Here is a 19,118-nt window from a genome sequence, read left to right as displayed (position 1 = left end):
TTCGCCATTCTATAATTGTGTATTACATGTTAAATTACATTCGCTAACATCTGTTTCTGTGTTTGTTACAAACTCCAATCTGTTGGACCCGTTTCCACAAACAAATTATTCACAAAAGAGTGAAATACTTAATAGAGGTTCACCATGGCTCTGCTTTAGTCTTCCTGGATCATAAAACTTAAAAAAATCTGAATATTCATAAACAACTGGTACAACTATGGTACCTAATGTTTACTGGAAATCTTCCTATGCTGTAGTTAGTAACTGTTTGACAGTCATGCAAAAACATATAAATGTTGTAATTTAAAGTGAGTCTGAATTAACTGGTGACGCGCTGGCTTTCCACTCTGCAGTGGAAACAGCACATATAAAGTTATTATTCTTGATGGCGTTACCACAATGTTCAAGCCCCTCTAAAACACACCGTCAAATGAAAAATGAATTATGCCCTTCTCTAATTACTAGGTCTTAAAATGTTTTAAATTCAACCTCATTTGAACACCACAACATATGACATAGTGTCATCATTTAGTTAGCAAAAATTTAATCAAAACACAAAAGCAGGTTGTATAAAGCCAGAAATATCATTCGAGCCAGTAGCTTGTGGAACCAATAACATGAGACAATCATTTTCTTTATGAAATCAGCGTCTCACATCATAGAGGAGCAATTTTAGCCCACTCCTCTTTACAGTGTTGCATCAGTTCATTGAGGTCTGCAGGCATTCATTTATGCACAACTCTCTTAAGGTCCTCCCACAGCGTATCAGTCAGGCTGAGCTCTGGACTTAACTAGGCCAGTGAAACATCTTAATTCTTTTCTTTTTCAGCGATTCTGTTTTAGATCTACTCTGTGACAGAATTTCAGCCAAACTTTATCTGTTAGGTGGATAGTCTCACATTTTGCTCTTTAGCATTTAAGCATATAGAGAAGTTCATGACCAGTTCAGTCTCACAAAGTGGTGGCTTGTGGTTTTAAAATAAACCTAAATTATCATTCATCCTCCACCGTGCTTAACAGTTGGTACGAGGTGTTTATGCTGGAATGCTTTGCTTCCTTAACAACAAACTTGGTGGTGTACATTATGGCTAAACCTCCCCACTTTGATATTGTCTGTCTAAAAGACGTATGTTTCATGGTTTGTTCAGCTGCAGCTTGACAAACATAAACTGCACATGGACTTTTAAAAGAAAAGATGGAGTCTCCTGGCAACTTTTATAAACAGGCTACCTGGTTCTATACTATACAGTTTTTTTCTGAACTAAACCCCTTAAAATCCTGCAATTTTCACCTAAATTAGGTTTTTCTGGATAAAAGACTTATTGTGAACCAACTATTTTACTAGACAACTTTTACTAGACAGGATGATGTAAGGGGATCACTTCTGTGGAACTTGAAGATCTGTCCACTTCTTTAATGCTTGAAATAATCTTTCTCAGTGTTGAATAATAAGCATAATTTAATATGGTATGTGTTCATCTTCATCTGAAGAATATTTGCCCAATTTTCAATCTGGTAGGGACCAAATGGTTTAAATTTCGAGACAAACATAATTTTTTATAACATCATGCATTTGTAAGAAATAGCTATTAACTGATTACGATAATCAAAAGAAAAAACATATTTTAAGCTTTAGTGCTACCTATTAAATCACCCTTTGAAATGTATTTTCCAGACTTAATCTTCACTCTGGCAATGCTCAGCTTGGTTCAGGGCCTCTCCATCACAACAATCATTTCTAAGCTTTAAACGATTCAGCAACATGGCAACATAATGAGATGCTCATAGAGCCTATCCCCCACCGATGCAAACTACATATTATGAATACCGAACTAAAATTATTGTGGTTTGCACCAAAATTTAATGGACTCCTCCTTTGCCCATGCTCTGTTTCTCCACTGTGAAATTCAACTGGGTAATTCTTTGTATAATTTAGCTAACCAACAAGCTGAAAGTCGAATAAATGAAATCACATCTTGAGGCTCTAAATATCAAACCAAATAAATTTGAATATTCCATGCAAATTGGCTATAATGCAAATTGGACAAAAAGTAGAAAACAGAAGAATTATCTTGTTTCTAATGCTGCTGCTCCTGTGAACTCATAAGTGTTACAACATTGACATTAATAAAGTATGACAGTTCATAGCCCTGCTATGCCTGTGTTCCACTAACATTACAAAACAGTGTTTGGAAAAAAAAAACTGAATAACATCCTTGAAATGCCACGCATGAATCATAAAACATGCACATTACTTTAGGCTTATTCTTTCCCCTGTGCTGTAATTCAGTGGGCAGCAGTCATTACAAAACGAAGGATCTTAAGACTTGGTAGGAGCCCTGTGAAGCTGATGTGAGACATCACCAGCTGTTGGATCATTTTGTGCCACTGAAAAAAATCAGCTGTGGAACAATGTTTTTTAAGAATTCACTAGCCTGTTAAAAGCAGTACTTTCTTTGTTGCACAATGGCACCCTGTTTATAAGTACAGAGGTAAAGAAGTGGAATGGGTTGCCAAAGTTTATGCAACACTGAGATGGCAACAGAAAAACAGCTAACACACCACCACCAAGGCATGCTCTTGTAACTAAACTAATTCCATGATTTCACTGATCAGATTTAGAATAAAAAAGGCAACAATAACAGCATGCTAGCAGCATTATCAGCTACTAACTTTTCTACTCGCTCAATAATTGGTATTATTTACAGATAATCCACACCAATAGGCCTAGTAGACCTTCCCTGTCATCCCATCAGTTTTAGCTTTGTGTGTTGGTTTCTCATCATTTGTTATTTTGAATGATTTTAATACCATCATGTCAGGTTAATTGATCTCTCTCCCTAAGAATGTGATTGGTTGTTTGTCCCTCTGTGCTGGCCCTGTGATGGACTGACAACCTTTCCAGGATGTACCCTCTCACCTGATCATGCTAGGCACCAGCATCCCAGCAACCCTTAATTGGACTAAGCGGTGTAGAAAATGAATGAATGAATGAATGAATGAATGAATGAATGAACGAACGAATGAACAAATTAATTTGTTACGTCACTAAAAACTTTATAGGTGCAGGTATTTTGCAGGATATTGTTTGAGCGAAGCCAAACAAAAGGAAAACAAGACTTTAAAAGTGACAGAATTACTGATAATTACTGACCGTCTTCTATTTAGTTCATATTCTTTTTTAACTTCTCCTGTCCAGCATCATAACAAGCAGAATGATGGTGTGGATGCTGTGTTATGCCGAACAAATTTTCTTTGCCAAGGGGAGCCTATGTGTATGAAGCTCCTCTTGATATTTTTTTAATCGCTGTTTATTACTGAATTTACATAATATTGCTGGACTTGACAGGATGACATAAAAAGAATAAAGAGTGAACAAAAAAGAAAATGAGAGTGAAGAGAAGAAAGAACAGATAAAGATACACCAGAGACAAAGCAATGGTTCTTCTATCAAACCAGAAACACCACCAACCAACTGCGGCACCTGTACAGAAACACAACACAGAACTTCCTATGACCTTTCCTATTGGGAATCTAAATTTTTAAAGAAATATTAGTTTTGCATAAAATCAAACAGCTTTATAAAAATCCATTTTTCCAAGTAAAACAGACAAAGTCCATTGCCACTTTTCTTGCTTTGTCTATCTAATACAATGTGGCGATGTTAGCATGACAATGGTGGAATTTAATCTTTTCTTCCTGCTAAAAACAACAAGGCATGAAGCCCACAGGATGTGCAAGTACCAAGATGTCTTCATGTGACATGCTGCCCTTTTATTCAAGAGAAGCTGTTCTATTTATAAAGAAATGAGAAATGGTTTGATCTAAAACTGTCTCAAATCTCATTTTTATTTTTTATTTATTCATATATTTTTACGCTTCAGAAAGTTGACTGATTCTGACATAGAAAGACAGAATGGGGGAGGGGAGGGTGAGGCCATTAGAGAAGATGCCTGTCTGCATGTTATATGTGCAAAAAATAATTTCACAGGCTGTAAGACAAAGCTACACCTCAGAATCAAATAAAAACAAAAACATGGCTTAAAATTTTGTGTACATGACAATGTGAAAGATCATTACAGCAATGAAGAAATTACCTTTTCATCATCTTCAGTGAAGAGTTCTCCACTTACAGTCTTGTTAATGGCCTGAGCAACCCCGATGATCTCTCCGTCACTGTTGCGAATAGGCATGCACAGAAGTGACTTGGTTTTGTATCCTGTTAGCTTGTCAATTTCATCACTGAAGCGACGATCCTGCAACACACAGACACATTGTAAAGTAAAGATACAAACATTCTCTTGCAGGGGAAAAAAGAGTAAAAACCTCCACTTCTATGTTCAGATGTGTGCCCCTCTTCCTGAGGACTGTTTTACAAAATCAACCTGACTACATCTCACTTGGAAAACATTTCCACAGATAAATGCAAAGAAAACTATTTAACCTTTCCCTCTTAATGACTTAAATCTGTTTCTTTTATCTAGAGGGTCCTAATGATGCACTTTGATGTGGTGTGACACAAGCTGTGCACAGCCTGTTGGTTCACAAGCTCTTTGTTGTTCTGCATGTTGTCTTATCAACAAACAACTGAGAAATAAAAGTGACAAACTGCACGAACAAGGTCTGTGTCCGTGTCTGAATCTTTTCTGTGACTCATAGATGTGCACACACGCATGCATGCACAATAAGGAGCAGGCACCTGATAGGCGTCAGGGATGTTCACTGTCTCTCCGTGTTCAGCCACATAGCCAATGATCCCTTTTCCCCACGGCACTTGAACTTCATCTGAGTTCATTGACGGTAAAACCGTGGTACCTGCGTGCACGTCGAAGAATTTGGACACGAGTGTTTTCTTGTTGCCAGTTCCTTCCACTAAAAACAAGGAGCACCGGTCTGCATCGACCATAATACAGACAAACACCAGGATTTTGTAGCTGAGACTCGTTAGATCCAAGTCGTTGGAGATGTCTTTTACAAGCTCCAGGAAAAACTCTCTTTCGTTGTGCTCTTTGAGGTAATATTTAAAATCCACGGCCGTGGAAGGATACTGGGGGATGTTGACTCTGGACTCCAGCAGCGCGCTCAGTATGTGCGCAGTGGTTGGAGGCAGAGAGCTCGCTTTCCTCAGCAGAGCTCTCCTCCTCATGCTTGTCAGTGGCTCCTGCGCCCTGGAATTCACATGTTCGTCGTATGTCCTGTTGACATTAATGGCCTTTGATCTGGCGAAAGTTTTGCGCAGCTCCTTCTGAGACGCTCTCCGCTGCAGACCGTCACATTTGCTCGCCCAGCTGTCCTTACACAGGCTGCTCTTCTCCTCTCTCGGTTCGGCGTGAGCCGCCGCCGCCGCCGCCGCCGGACTTTTGTTCGCCTGGTGATTCTTGAGCCATTTCTCCACCATGCCATAATTCCCCTTTCTGTTCAGGTAGTCCTCAAATAACTCTGGATGCGAGTCCAGAAAACTTTCCACGTCAGAGAACACCATGTTTGACACAGCCATGTCTGTGCTTCAGATGGTCCTCAGTGAACCAAATCCATGAAGTCGCGCAGAGAAATATCATCTATGAGGCTTTACTGAGGCATAAAGTAGAAAATCGCGCGAATACTTCAACTTCCACGGTGCATTAGACTGGGAGCACCGCTGGAGCAACACATCCAGCATCCACTCTCTAAGGAGAGAGATGGAGACTCCTTTTGCGCATCGACATATTCTCCCACAACATCCACACCGTTCAGTTCATTCAAAATAATGAACGCAGACCTAAATGACGCGTCATAGAAGCAAAGTGAGGCTCTTTTAGAGTATCGCAGTTTAAGAAAATCCTCACAGAGACAGAGCACTACTGCGCATTACCGTCGTATGCGTCCTCTTGTGTTCAAATGGAGCTGGCTGTGGTTGGCTCGCTGATGCTCGCTTCGTCACAGTTAGGAGCTCAGGGTTGCTTCAGCGCTCAGACGTCTGGCCATTTGAATCATTTGTTCTCATCAACAGAACCTATAAGAGTGAGGTGATACACTTACTAATATTTTTACATGTGTACTTTTTTTTAACCATCTATACGATGTGCAAGAAGATGATATGCTGGATTCCAGTGGTTTTTTTCATGAATTATAATTAGTCTCTGCAATAAGATCTCTAAGTGCAAAAGCAAAAATTTCTGAACAGATTCAATTTTATTTGGCATTGAACACAATGGGTATGTGTTGCATGATAAGTCCTTATCTGCCAAGAGAAATTATTGACAGGAAGATAAAGTGCTTCATAACAAACACTGTAGCTCTAAATACTTTTTTTTTTTTTTTTTTTTTAAGTAAAGCGAGCAAATTCTGCATCTGTAGTGGCCGTAATCGCGCTAGGTAACAGTGACTTGAATGGGCAGTGAGCCTGTCAGGAATTATTAGTGAATGAATGGAAGAACGTTGGCGAGTCCACACTGAACACAGGGGGCGCTGTTGTCCACTCCACAGGTTACACTGCATGTTCAGCAGCTGTGCTGACGTCACAAATTTGGCTTTTCCTGTTCAGCCACTCCTCTTCCCAAGAATATCTCATCTGAAATTTGACGTCCATACATGGAGACATACAGGCTGTCAAATATCAAGCAAAACCATGGAGCTTTCCACAGGCTCTGACCCTGTGCCACATGTCAACTTGACAAGCTTAAAACTTTTCCGTTTGTCTTCACATATCAAGCTCCAATTAAAACTTAGCAAATGCAACCTTGTGTTGTTCATCTAGAAAGTTATTCACAAATTACACATATGTATGATATATTACATACATGAGCACTCGATAACACATCTGACAGTTACAGACTACTGACCATTTTAATGTCCTTTTATCTTCATCCACTTCCCCACTGGGGAAATAAGGACTCAATTTTCAAGTTATCAGTAGATCAGTTTACAAATCCAGTTAGTCCAATGTTACTGCATAAAGAGAGACACTGCCATATGCTTTTTTTTTGGAAAATATATGTTGACAGTAAAGCACTCCAAGTCCGTTGATTAAAAACATTCGCTTGACCTCACACACAAAACATGCTGACTTCGGTACCATATCAATGCATAACATAACAATACTGCTTAGTGTCAGTTTTATTCAATTTACAAACTGAAAAATGACTAAACAACTGGCATTGCCAAAGCAAAAAAGACAATAATTTTTTTTGGAATGGATCATTAAGAAAATTAAAACAAAAAGAACAAACTACCTCACATTCAGTTTCTACATCCTGAATGCACATGACATATTGAGTAATAATTTATGTTAGAAAAAGTCACCTGTTAAAAAAAAAAGAAAAAGAAATTATTTTACAGCAGTAAAGGGGGTCGATTGATATCAAAATGAAGATACAGCTACAACTAACATGGCAACTCAACAAACATGACTAAGACTTTTATTTGAAAAAACGAGTCCTGGTGTCCTGAGAAGGCTATTAAGACATGGAAGGTGGTGAAGATGAACAGAAGAAGAGTTTGTTATGAAGTTGCAGACTTGAGATACGCAATGAGGTCAGTACGCTCGTTCTTCTTTTTGATGCCAGCAAAGATCATCTTTGTTCCTGGAATGTATTTCTTGGGGTTCTCCAAGTAAACCATTAGGGTGTCTTCATCCCAAATGATGCCTGAAATTTTTATGAGAAGATACAGTGAAAAGCAATATTTAAACCAAATAGTATGAATGATTATATAAAAACAAAGTACATACAAAAGAAATATTTACCTTTGCTTTTGTTGGCATCTGTATAGGAGTAGCCTTCAGCCTGGCCTGTTTTGCGTCCGAAGAGACCCCAAAGGTTGGGTCCAACCTTGTGCTTTCCTCCATTTTCCACAGTGTGACACTGGGCACATTTCTGGACAAATGACTTCTTTCCTTTCTCAATGTCTCCAGGCATGTTTTCTAAGAAGGAAATGCCACATGGATACAATAAGTGAACTTGGCAGTTTGTTAGCATTTTGACTTTTAATACCTTATTTTACATTTGCAAGCAAATAAATACAGATATGAAGCTCAATTAATTCGATCTTAAACGGTGTTATTATTCAGCCACACGGGGGAGACTTCTTCCCATCTTCACCACAATGGCTCCGAGAAGGTTACAAAACTTTCAACTTCCCTTCTGTAACTGTACTCTCCTTACAAGGTGAACTTTTGTCGTATGTGCTGCGTTCAGGTCCCCACCAAAAGTCGGTTTGATGGTCTCAACGATGGCTTTCTACACCAAAGTACAACTTTCCGGAAATGTTTTAAAAAGGGAGGGAAAATATGCTAAACTTGAAGCACTATTGAGTGTATTATAGAATAGAAACATTGATTAAAAACGTTAAAGAAGTTTCTGGAATCCACCAGCAGCAGAACACGTTTGTACCGGCGGAAGAAATAAACCCAGATTTCGCTTTTATTTCAGTCTATTTACGGATGAAAGTAGTTCAGGAAGAACAGAAGTTAGAAAAAAAAAAAAAGGTATTTTAATGATTAAAGTCTTACCTTGTCTAGGTATGGTAGGCCTCAACCGGATAAGAGTAACCTGTGGCTCCCGTAGTCCGCTCTTTCTGCCGACTGACGGTCTTTCCTCGTGAAAAACGTGCTTCTTTTTTTTCCACTTAACTCAAAGTGACGTCATCAGTCAGCTGACGTGTTTCATCAGTCTCGTCACGCAAATGTTCGTTGCGCAATTTTTAAAACCCTTATTTTCAGTGATACATAACTTTCCAGTATCGATACAATCCTTTAAAATATGTAATGTCCGACATACAACAATCGTATAAAGACAGAAACCCTGAATATGATGTACACTACATAAAACTTTCAGATTGTTTGTAGTCGGCAATTATTATCTGAAAAATAGTTTTTCTGTTAACACTGTAGCTATATGAGTTAAAATTTCAGTGTTATTGACCTCAGAGATACCTTCATAGATATATAAAACGTTTTTTTTAATTTACTTTTTCATTAATATTATTTTTTTTTCCTAGGTTCAGTCAGATCACAAAAGGTATTCCCCTTTTTATTACAAAAGCTTCATGGGTTCTAAGTGTTATTAGTAGGGAGTTTCTAGCTTATAAATTCTTCAAAGATAATTCAAATTTGAAACATTGTGAAGTTACCTGATGTACCTAATTTCTGTATGGGTGGGTAGTTTAATGACATCACCTGTTGGCTGTTTACCTGTCTGGCCAAACATGTTTTTCTGCAAGCTCCAACATGTGAATGGTTGCAAAACTCCATAGGGAGGAGAGTCAAAGCTGCTGTATGCTCAGCAGGTGATATCTGAGACAACTTCTTCTGTTTAGAGATGTCTTTTCTAGTTAAACTAGATAACCTCCATGACTTCCCTGTCCACTCTCTCTGTGATGTGTTTTTTTGTTTTGTTTTGTTTTTCTTTTTCTTACTTTATGACAGTTATACAAATTAAAGAGAAAAACGTAAGTCTTATCTGGCCAGAGACCAAAAGTGGTCATAAGAAAAACTCAAGACGTAAGCCATATTTATGCCAAACATTCTTTGCTATCTGAGTTGTAGCCATAAAAAGTCAAATACCATGTACATGTCAGAGTCCAGGTATGCTTGCCATAAAAACTGAGAGACAGCCTCTTTGAGACATCAGGTGGAACAAGTTTTTGGTTAGGAGAAATCCTCAAAAATTTTACACATAAAGTCTTTTTCTTGCATGCTAGGCTATTTTACTAATGGCCTATTCAAGTCTGAAAACAGTTTAAAAAAAACATGTAAAAGTAAATTACCTCCATTCAAAACAATACCCTCTAACAATAAACTACCTTGTGTTATATACTTGTGGAGCAAAGTGCATATCATGCCTTTATCAACTTTATCAAATTTTATCTTCTTGAGGTCATCTTCTTACCTGAATTTTTCTTTATGTTTGAAATGGTCCATGTTGACTAGTTATAAATCATACTACATGGTTACAATATGTTTGTCATTGCCCATTCATACATCAGCTTTGAGTTAAATCTTGTCTAGACATATTTTAGTTCACTTTATCTCAACATGACCTTGACATGTGGAGTAACACTCATCACATTTTTTATTTCAACTTATCTTTCACAGACATCGAAACCATCATCTGCTGGTTGACTTGTCATGGTTGTGCTTAGATTTCCTTGTTGAAGTTCATTTAACCGAAACTCACTTCCTGTTTTGGGCTAATTAGCCAATTACTATTCTGATACCTTTTCATTTAGTCTTAGAAAAAAGTTAATAAAAGAAAAACGTGTCCCCTTTCTCCTTTTCGATAATGAGCTTTCTGTATGTTTCTTAAAGGGTTACAATATATGTCCCAGTAACATCAGAGTTTTGTTAGCGTGCAAAAATATAAGATAATCCTTACACATACGCTGCCAGTCAAAAGTTTTGACACCCTTTCCCATTAAATTCAATGGGATACTGGTAGTGTACACACACACACACACACACACACACACACACACACACACACACACACACACACACACACACACACACAATTCTTGCTGTGAGCTCTCAATATTATTATGTAGGGTACATGTTTAACCTTGCCTTGAAGAAGTGCTGTTTATTTGGGGATTGGACCTAAGTCATAATTCGATGCAATCAGTTGGTTTCTATTCTAGGCTATGTATGAATTGGCTTGAAATGATTTGTATGTAAAGTGTCCTGTGACAACATTGTTGATGCCACTATACAAATAAAGGTGAATTGAATTGAATTGAATATTTAGAAATGGTTTGTCCACCAGAGGACACTGTTTTAAGCTGCACGGTTGTATTCATCAAAATAAATAAAAAAACAAATGAATAAATAAATGTTATGATTATAATTGATTATAATGCATTCATAGTATGAAGGGTATGTTCGAGTGTGAATTTGATAAAAGCAGTGCTGCAAAGAAATGTTGTCAGTGGGACTTTCTAAATAAAATCTTTTCTTTTAAAACAGAACACAAACATAGTTTACCTATTGAACAAACCAAGCATAATTTACTTTTTAATAATCATAGATTGCTAATATACTATCTGCATTTAAGCAATCTAAACAAAAATCTATAAAATGACACTTACATTGTCAAACTTGAATCCATCAGCTGTTTACTTTGTGCAGTAGTACATTTTATAGTAATGGTAATGCCTATGTTAACTTTAAACATTAAACATAGCAATAAGAGTACATAAATATGTGGCTGCAGGTCTTACTTGCAGTGAAGGCCACTGTCAGATCATTTGATACATGCAATCTTGCTGATGTAGCTCACCTTTACAGTCATATTGAGGAGTGTAATCTGTTTGATGACGTTATAAACTTATCACTTTATTAGGACTACCAAACATATTTCTTTGAGTTAATATTTATTTGTTCTTTAGAAGTCTTTCATGTCTTTATTGATGTATAAGGGAACACATTGTATATATACATAAATATATGTATATATATATATATATTATATATATATATGTATATATATTATATATATATATATATATATATATATATATATATATATATATATATATATATATATATATATATATGTATATTTATTATATATGTGTGTGTGTGTGTGTGTGTGTGTGTGTGTGTGTGTGTGTGTGTGTGTGTGTGTTGTCTTTCATTTTTATTTTTTCCTTTCACAGCAGTCACTGAAAGTGCAATACAGAATTTTTCCAGAAATATGACGGGAGTTGAAAGTATTATTTGGCATGAAGAGAAAGTATTCAAGTGGCTTTAATTGTGTTAAATTGCATGATCCTTCTTTCAATTGTCTGCCTCTTTGCTATCAGGTGTACAGACGGGTGGTGAGAGTCGTTGCTAGGCAACCGTGCAGCCTTACCATTTGAATAAAAAAAAAAAAAAAAAAAAAGGAATAACAACGGGAAAAACCAGTTTATAGTTAGATAGGTTCATTTTTAACTGCCACAACAAAAACATGCAATCTTTCCTCTCATCAAAGCTTCATAATAACTTTTAAAATACTTTGTTAAAATGATTGAATATTTTCCCGTATTGTTAAAGAAAAGGGAAACAATTTGTCTCTTGTAGCACCATAACTCGGTGTGCTGGCAGTGGATCCTGTATTCCAGGAAGCAGTTTCACTCCATAACCGGTGTGTGCTTATTCCGTCACCGCTTGGTTCCAGTCCGAAACTTGCTTTAATCCATTGCCAGGTTTTACAAACAACCACTGTCCACCAGCGTTTGATCCATTCCGGCAATTTCTTCCCGCTCAAAGCTGATCTTGCTGCAGGGAGGAGCGATCGGGGTGCAGTTGAGAGACAAGCTGAGCATCACAGCCCGCATTCAAGGAAACAGGCAAACACAGCACTTTTTCCCTTCGTCCCATAATGTTTTAGCTACCATGTAGCGCACGACTTAGACAAGAATAAATAAATATAATCCACGTGGACCCCTATGGAAGCCGTTTATTTTTGAGAAGCTGGGAATCTCTGCCCAGTCAAGGAAGACCCCCTCAATTGTTTCCTGCGCCAAGAACTGTAAAACATTGCATCCGTGGTAAGGCACTATGCTTTTCTTTATTTCACAGCAGCCTGAACGCCAGCGTTACATATATAGACCATCCTGCCCTGTTATAATAGTGTTATGCTGAATCAGTGTGCAGAGCTCGCGCTGTAATGCTCAGTTCAGCCACTCAGACTAAAACCTCTCATCCTTTTGTATTTGCATCCCGAGTGAATCACCGAGGACCAGTCAGACATGACCACATAGCAACCGCTGACTTTGCTAGCAGCTGCTACTTTGACATCGGGATATCTCCATGTCCCCAAACATCACATCACCACAGGAACATTATCGTGATCTAGGATCTACAAAACATGGATGTCCCAGTGGGGTAACACTGAAGCAAACTCTGTCATCGACTTTAACGATGTAATGCGTCACTGACATTTTCACCTTTTTAACCGGGCTTATGCTTTGTCCTCAACTGTCTGCTGTCTCATATCGTGGAATTAGCACAGAACATGATCTCCAGTCGTAATCCTCTACACTCCACTCATCATGTTGCCAGTTTTGGGATGCCAACTTATTGAAAGTTAGCCAACTTCTGCCACTTCCAGGATACCACCACACTATCACTCAGCCTCCTTTTTCTACTGAAGGTCAGTCAGTGACTTTGCAGTCATTTAAAATGGCACATAAGTTAAAGAACAGTGGAGGAGACAGGAAAGCTCATGCATCTGTAGTTTTTTACTGGCATGCTCTTTTAAAAGATGCTCCTCTGATCAACTGTAATTATTTATTCATATACAATGCTCTTACTAAAGTCATTCTCGTCCAATTTAGATGATATCACTGCTCTATCACTTATTTTCTGACATAGATTGGGGATAAAGCAGAAGCTTCCAATGCTTAAAATGTTGGACGCATTGCTTTTTCATACCACATGAAACAGATGATTTCTCATTCCTGCTGCTCACACATTCAAGGCCATGATGGATCACAATGTTAACCAGACTCGTGTATAACTGTCAGTTTGATGACTCATGTATACCCCTCCCCTCTGTTTGCTTTAATGATTAGTTTTTGATAATTACAACCTTGTTGGTTGCTAGCTCTGTTGTTAACCTTATTAGTTTGTGTTTGTGTTGTTTCTTTTTCAACTAAAAACATGGCTTTATAAATAACAGTTGTGAATTCAAGGGAAAATCTAAACCCTTGACTCCTACAGTGATGCAGAGGGCTGTTGTGCTGTTCTGTGGGGGCATTTTGCCAGTATTTGTCCTCATAGAAGGAAGCATGTGCTGAAAATAAAACAAAAGCTTGTCTTCTGTACTGAAAAAATTCTGATTGCAGGAGTGTCTTCCTGCATGACATTGACCCCATTCATAGGAAACAATGTCAATAAATGGTTTGATGACTATGAAAAGTTATTTATAACATTTGATATGGTTTTAACAGTAGCAGGACCTAATGTACAGGAAATCTTGAAGTTATGTGTTTGATGAGGTCCTCTGCCATCATCAAAACACCTATTAAGGGAAAATCTTTTATGACAAAAGTGTCACATACGTGCAGCAGAGTTTCTGATCTATTTGAAATCAACCACAAAGTTTAAATTAGCCTTGTATGAAAATATCTTCTAAAAATGTGTCCATCAAATATAAAATTCTTAACACACAAGGGTTACGTCAGGCAAGAAAGTCTGAACAAAAATTCACTACCTATAGATCCTGGCAGCCTCCTTATGGGCACAGGTGAGGCAGAATCTTGTAAGCATCACAGTGTGATGCTCGACTCTAGCTAGATGATGTAATGTGTTCAGCACGGGACAAACTGGCTCTGTCCAGTTGGTGTTGTTGGGGGGCACTTTAAGGAGATGTGCAGCTGGCTGCTTGCAAATGTCACACAAGATCTACATCCATTTAGCCTGATACTGTACAGTTAAATAGTCAAAGGCAGTCGATAAGCATTATTAGTCAGTTGTAAATTCAGACTATGCTTGTCCTTTAAGACCCTGTAATATAATATAAGGACATGAGACTGCTTTTGTTGGCCCACTTTAATTATGCAACAGAAAGGGGGATCAGCAAACTTGGTTCAGTGTAGAGTGCCGCTCAGTGCTGTGAGATTGTGTTCCTTGGATGTGGCGACAACACAAACATGACTGTCAATCAACTTGTGTTACAGCACAGTTACCAGTGGTTGTTATTACATGTTTTGGTTGAGTGATACCACAGGTTCTGCGTTCCTTTGAAAATACAGTGTGGATAGATTTTACATTTCTTTCTCATCGTCATTAGTTTGTTTATCATTGTGTCTTGCAGTGCGTGACATTTAGGGCATATAACTCTTCATCACTCCTTTGGTGACACTATACAATGGTCTAGTATTTGCTTCTACTGTGTTCAGCCTGCTCTTCTTTGCTTGGCCTACGTCGGGATAGATGATAGTCATTTTGTCATTAGTGATACTCGACAGATCCCTGAAGGAGAAATTTGACTATACCCTTGCCACTTCCACTGAGTTCACAGCGCATACTCTACCAGAAAAGTGTGTAATAATTCTGTTTTGTTCAAAAACTTTATTCTCAGTGGAGCAGATTGTTGTTGCAGGGGCCCCTTAGTTTGCACCTGTCTCCTCCTCCCTTCCCAAACTATTTCATTCTGTAATTATTTTTGATTAAACTTGATTAACTAATTCAGTTCAATTCAATTCAATTCAATTCAATTCAACTTTATTTATATAGCGTCAAATCACGGCAATGCCATCTCAAGACGCTTTACAGACAGAGAAGAAAATATAATGAAAGCCAATTCATAATAGCCTATATAAGGAAACCAGCAGATTGAGTTAGACATGCATAATTATGAATGTTGTATAAATTTTGTATTTGTTGTGAAAGTACTGCCACCATCATTATCAAGAACAGAAGAAAACCCTGTGTAGAGTTAATGCTCAGTTCTTAGACTTGTTTACTCAGCTTGTTGTAAGTCTCTCTAGAGTGTAGATTAATGAACCCTGAACATGTGGTCTTTAATCTTGAAAAAAATCAACACATTATTTCATAGTATATAACCCCTTGATGGCAAAGCTTAGATGTTCTATTATTTTCGTAAAGAAAAAAGAACTCACATTTACAAATTCACTACCTAAATGAGACGTGGAACAAAAGAGATGTGAGTAATGTATGATAAATATATATATGATAAAAAACACAAAAAAAAACAAACAAACAAAAAAAAATATATATATATATATATGTGTGTGTGTGTGTGTGTGTGTGTATGTATGTATAACTGTTTATTGCAGGAAATGTGAGAAAAATTTAGTATCTTTAAAATTGAATATCTTTTGACTTTTGATCAGGCTTATGTAACGCAGTTAGCAACATGCTGAAGAGCATGATGGTGAGAGGGACTCGCCACATTTATCAAACTGGTAATGAGAAAGATTATTAATATATTTGATAATCTAAAATCCATGCATCTGTTTTTTTATTCCCACATTATCCTGTTCAGCGTTGCAGGCTGTGTAGTGCTTATTCCAGCCATCATAGTATGAGAGGCATCAGCTACAATCAACATAGTTCATTACAAGGCCAACACCAAATAACAATGCACATTTGCTCCTACTGTCTAGACTCACCATGAACCCAACATGCATGTCTTCAGATAAAACTGGAATGTGGAGGTGGTGTTGGGGGGCTAGGGGCATTGCAATATCCCAACTGATAGTGCAATACAGCTTGTTAGTTTTAAAACACTAGCCTTCCCCATACTTTCTCAATAGGTCTTGTAACACTTGTGTAAGACGGACAAACTCAGAGGTTAACATGTAGTTAAACTCATCCACCTTTCTTAGAAATAATGGACTTGATTGAATTTTTTATCAAGTTCAATTCACATTTAATTTTATTTTTTACAGCATTATTGATCATTGGATTCATACCGGGCTGTAGAAAATCTATTGCTCTGACGATTTAAGGGGATCATTTTAGCAGCTGATGTGTATGAGTGGAAAGTTTGTGGACATCCTACCGCAGCCCGAGGCATTTAGAAAGTTCATACAGAAGCAGCTTCACCCCAAACTATGACATATTGATTGCTATTGTGGCTGTATGCTGCTAAAGTATCCTCTTTGTGTAGTTGGATCTTGATCATTTGCATCTCAGACTCGAACCAGACTCCCCAAAAAGGACAACAAAGACTCTTGACGTAATACTGAAAATACAAAAAATGACAGAAGTATACAAAATGATAATAGCAGAACCAATAAGTCAGAGGAAGTCTAAATGAGAACACTATGAAGCTTCACGTATTTAAATTTCTGTTGTTTATTTTAAAACTGTGAAAATAGATCTTTATACTTGCAAGAAATCCAGATCCTTCTGTAAAATTACTTTGTGACATCCAAAATTTTCTAAAGACCATTGCTTTGACATTGTTGAGCTTTTGAGTAGGTATTTCAGACACTAACTTAATAGCATCCACACATAGCCTGTCTCGTCTTGCTGCTTAGAAGACCATAATAATGGTGACTGGATTTAGATCTATAAGCTCATAACTAATCAAGTCCTGATCAGACGTTCCCCACTGGCTCTATTGGAGCAATCCTGCTGTCCATCCAAACAGGAGTCAAACAGACATCCCAATGTGTGTCAGATTTATGATGGTGGCATTTTTATATGCTTGTGGACTGATTTGTTGACCATTTGGCACTTCTGGTTTACACTACCAAACGGGTCTTGCTGACATCAGTTAGCAACATAAAAGGAACTTACAAAAGCAGAAATTAGTGTTTGGTTGTTGTGTGTTTTAATGGAGTGAACATTTTCAGTGGTAAAAGTACTTGTTCTGCATGTCAGTTTTAACCCTCTTGGTCACATGTTTTAATATCAAGCTGGATCTCTTTTGATTACTCAAAAGAGTCAATAGATTGCGATTGATCTCTTTAATGTTGGTAATTGTTTCTCAACATGCTCCATGATTTTGCTCACAAACTGTAGCTTAACAGTTGCAGGTTAATACTGTAGTGTAGTCTTAATAGTAAAATTGACTTTCAAGCACTCATCACTTCGGCTACTTATTAGGTCAAGGAGGGTCAATCTATTACATAGCCTAAGTGGAATATATGATGTGAATGGACTTAGTGCTTCGTCTTACAGTAGCTTACATCCTAGTTGGCTTAAGACAGGCAGGGGAGGGATGATGACATTGTTGAAGGATCTGAATTATAGATTATGGTGTGTGAGCATGCTGCACGGTTGCATGTGAGCGAACATACTGCTGTAGTGTGCAGAGCTGCTCTGTGGACTCAGGAGTTCCCTCACACATGGGAGAGCCTAACAGAAACATGCCGTTGTTAAAACCACAGGATGCTTGAGAGCTGTGCTCTTCATCGTATGAAGGAAAATTGTCTGTGGTGTGACTTCTCAGTTTTCTCTGGCAGTCTTTCAAAATTAATCTTTAGTGTTAAAATGGGAAAAAAGAGACATTATTACCATTGCAAATAAACAATAATAAAATCTATAACAGGTGTGAACAATCTAGTGGTATTATTTTGTGTCTTAATATTTGTTTTTCAAATGATCATAGAGCAACAATGGTTGATTCATCTGGTAACTTGTACAAAATGTTAGAGTTAAGAAATAAAGGTAATAGTCATTCTCAGTTTTTAACTGTGTCATAATTAAACAACTTTGCAAGGTTTGTTTAACTGTTGGTTTCTGCAATGCAATCATTGTATGTTTATCTGTGCTAAGACCTCCATAGTGCTCAGATTATTACACAGCACCACTGCAGGCAGTATTATGGATGTCAGCATGTGCCATGACTAATGATGAAAACAAACATCCCCCACTGCTATCTGAGGCTAGGGTAAGCTTAACCGACATTTTGAAGCGCGCATACAGTATTTATTGAGAATATGGCCCTACCTTTACTATGACAGGTTTTAAAGGTTACATTTTTGCATGTCAGTAGATCCAGTGCTTTGGCTAGATTGTTTAGGATAAACGTTAACATTTCTCATAATAAAACTAATGTTATCATATTGCAATTAGAGTATTATTTATTGATTTGACAAAACATGCAGTATTTTGCAATGCAGGCAGCTGCCTAATTGTATCTTAGCACTGTTACAATCTTGTAATTTTAGGTAGTTCTTGATCGTCAAACAAATTATTGCAAATGCTATGCTAATACCTGTGATCACCCCCTTCTTTTTCCAGGTGCTCATTTTTTATTTGGCTTAAAAACAAAATTTGCTTACTGCATGCAGCAACGCAATGATAACTTTAATGGACATAAAACTATATCAGAAGTATAAAGCATGGTGTGAAAACCGCTAAACAGAAATCATTGAATAAAATTGCAATCAGGCTTAATTATGACCGAGTTATTTGTTAGCAGAGTTAATGTTGTGCTTGTCAAAAGATATATTGTTTGTTAGCTGCAAGACGAAAGCCGAACTACTTTGACAAATTACTCATCTGCTGTTTGGCATGAAATGAGTGAAAACTGTTGAATTTGCAAAGCAAATATCTCATGGTTTTAAGATATTTGTAGAAAATAAAGAACAGAAAAGATTCTTTAACTGTTTTTTTAACATGACAAGGCCCATATGATAAGTTGGCACAATAATTTGCAACAATGTCTGATATTTTA

General features: G+C 37.4%; 2 protein-coding genes across 2 annotated transcripts in view; both read right to left on the bottom strand.

Moving 5' to 3' along the window:
• pde11a (phosphodiesterase 11a) overlaps nucleotides 1-5,497 on the bottom strand; it is a gene marked incomplete at both ends in the record, with an annotated part of 43,007 nt that extends 37,510 nt beyond the window's left edge. Inside the window, 2 exons of the mRNA XM_079254080.1 lie at nucleotides 4,098-4,256; nucleotides 4,700-5,497. Of these exons, the coding sequence (XP_079110206.1) occupies nucleotides 4,098-4,256; nucleotides 4,700-5,497 (957 nt within the window). The remainder of the gene's footprint in view (nucleotides 1-4,097; nucleotides 4,257-4,699) is intronic.
• A 1,348-nt stretch (nucleotides 5,498-6,845) lies between these two features.
• LOC306766377 (cytochrome c-like) lies at nucleotides 6,846-8,596 on the bottom strand. The gene is made up of 3 exons (XM_079254098.1): nucleotides 8,489-8,596; nucleotides 7,724-7,900; nucleotides 6,846-7,625 (listed from the first exon to the last, which is right to left on the bottom strand). The coding sequence occupies exons 2-3, from the start codon at nucleotides 7,893-7,895 to the stop codon at nucleotides 7,480-7,482; spliced, it is 318 nt and encodes a 105-aa protein (XP_079110224.1). The 5' UTR covers nucleotides 7,896-7,900; nucleotides 8,489-8,596; the 3' UTR covers nucleotides 6,846-7,479.
• Nucleotides 8,597-19,118: the final 10,522 nt, after the last annotated feature.

Source organism: Telmatherina bonti (assembly GCF_933228915.1).
Source record: "Telmatherina bonti genome assembly, chromosome: 15".
Taxonomy (NCBI): domain Eukaryota; kingdom Metazoa; phylum Chordata; class Actinopteri; order Atheriniformes; family Telmatherinidae; genus Telmatherina; species Telmatherina bonti.
Note: the sequence above shows the minus strand (reverse complement) of the source record. Positions and strands in the feature narration are given on the sequence as shown.

Excerpts from the sequence above, each read along its gene's own strand:
- LOC306766377 (XM_079254098.1), bottom strand. The coding sequence starts at position 7,895 with ATGCCTGGAGACATTGAGAAAGGAAAGAAGTCATTTGTCCAGAAATGT. Across the intron at positions 7,626-7,723 it reads AGATGCCAACAAAAGCAAAG|GCATCATTTGGGATGAAGAC; the intron begins GTAAATATTTCT and ends TAAAAATTTCAG.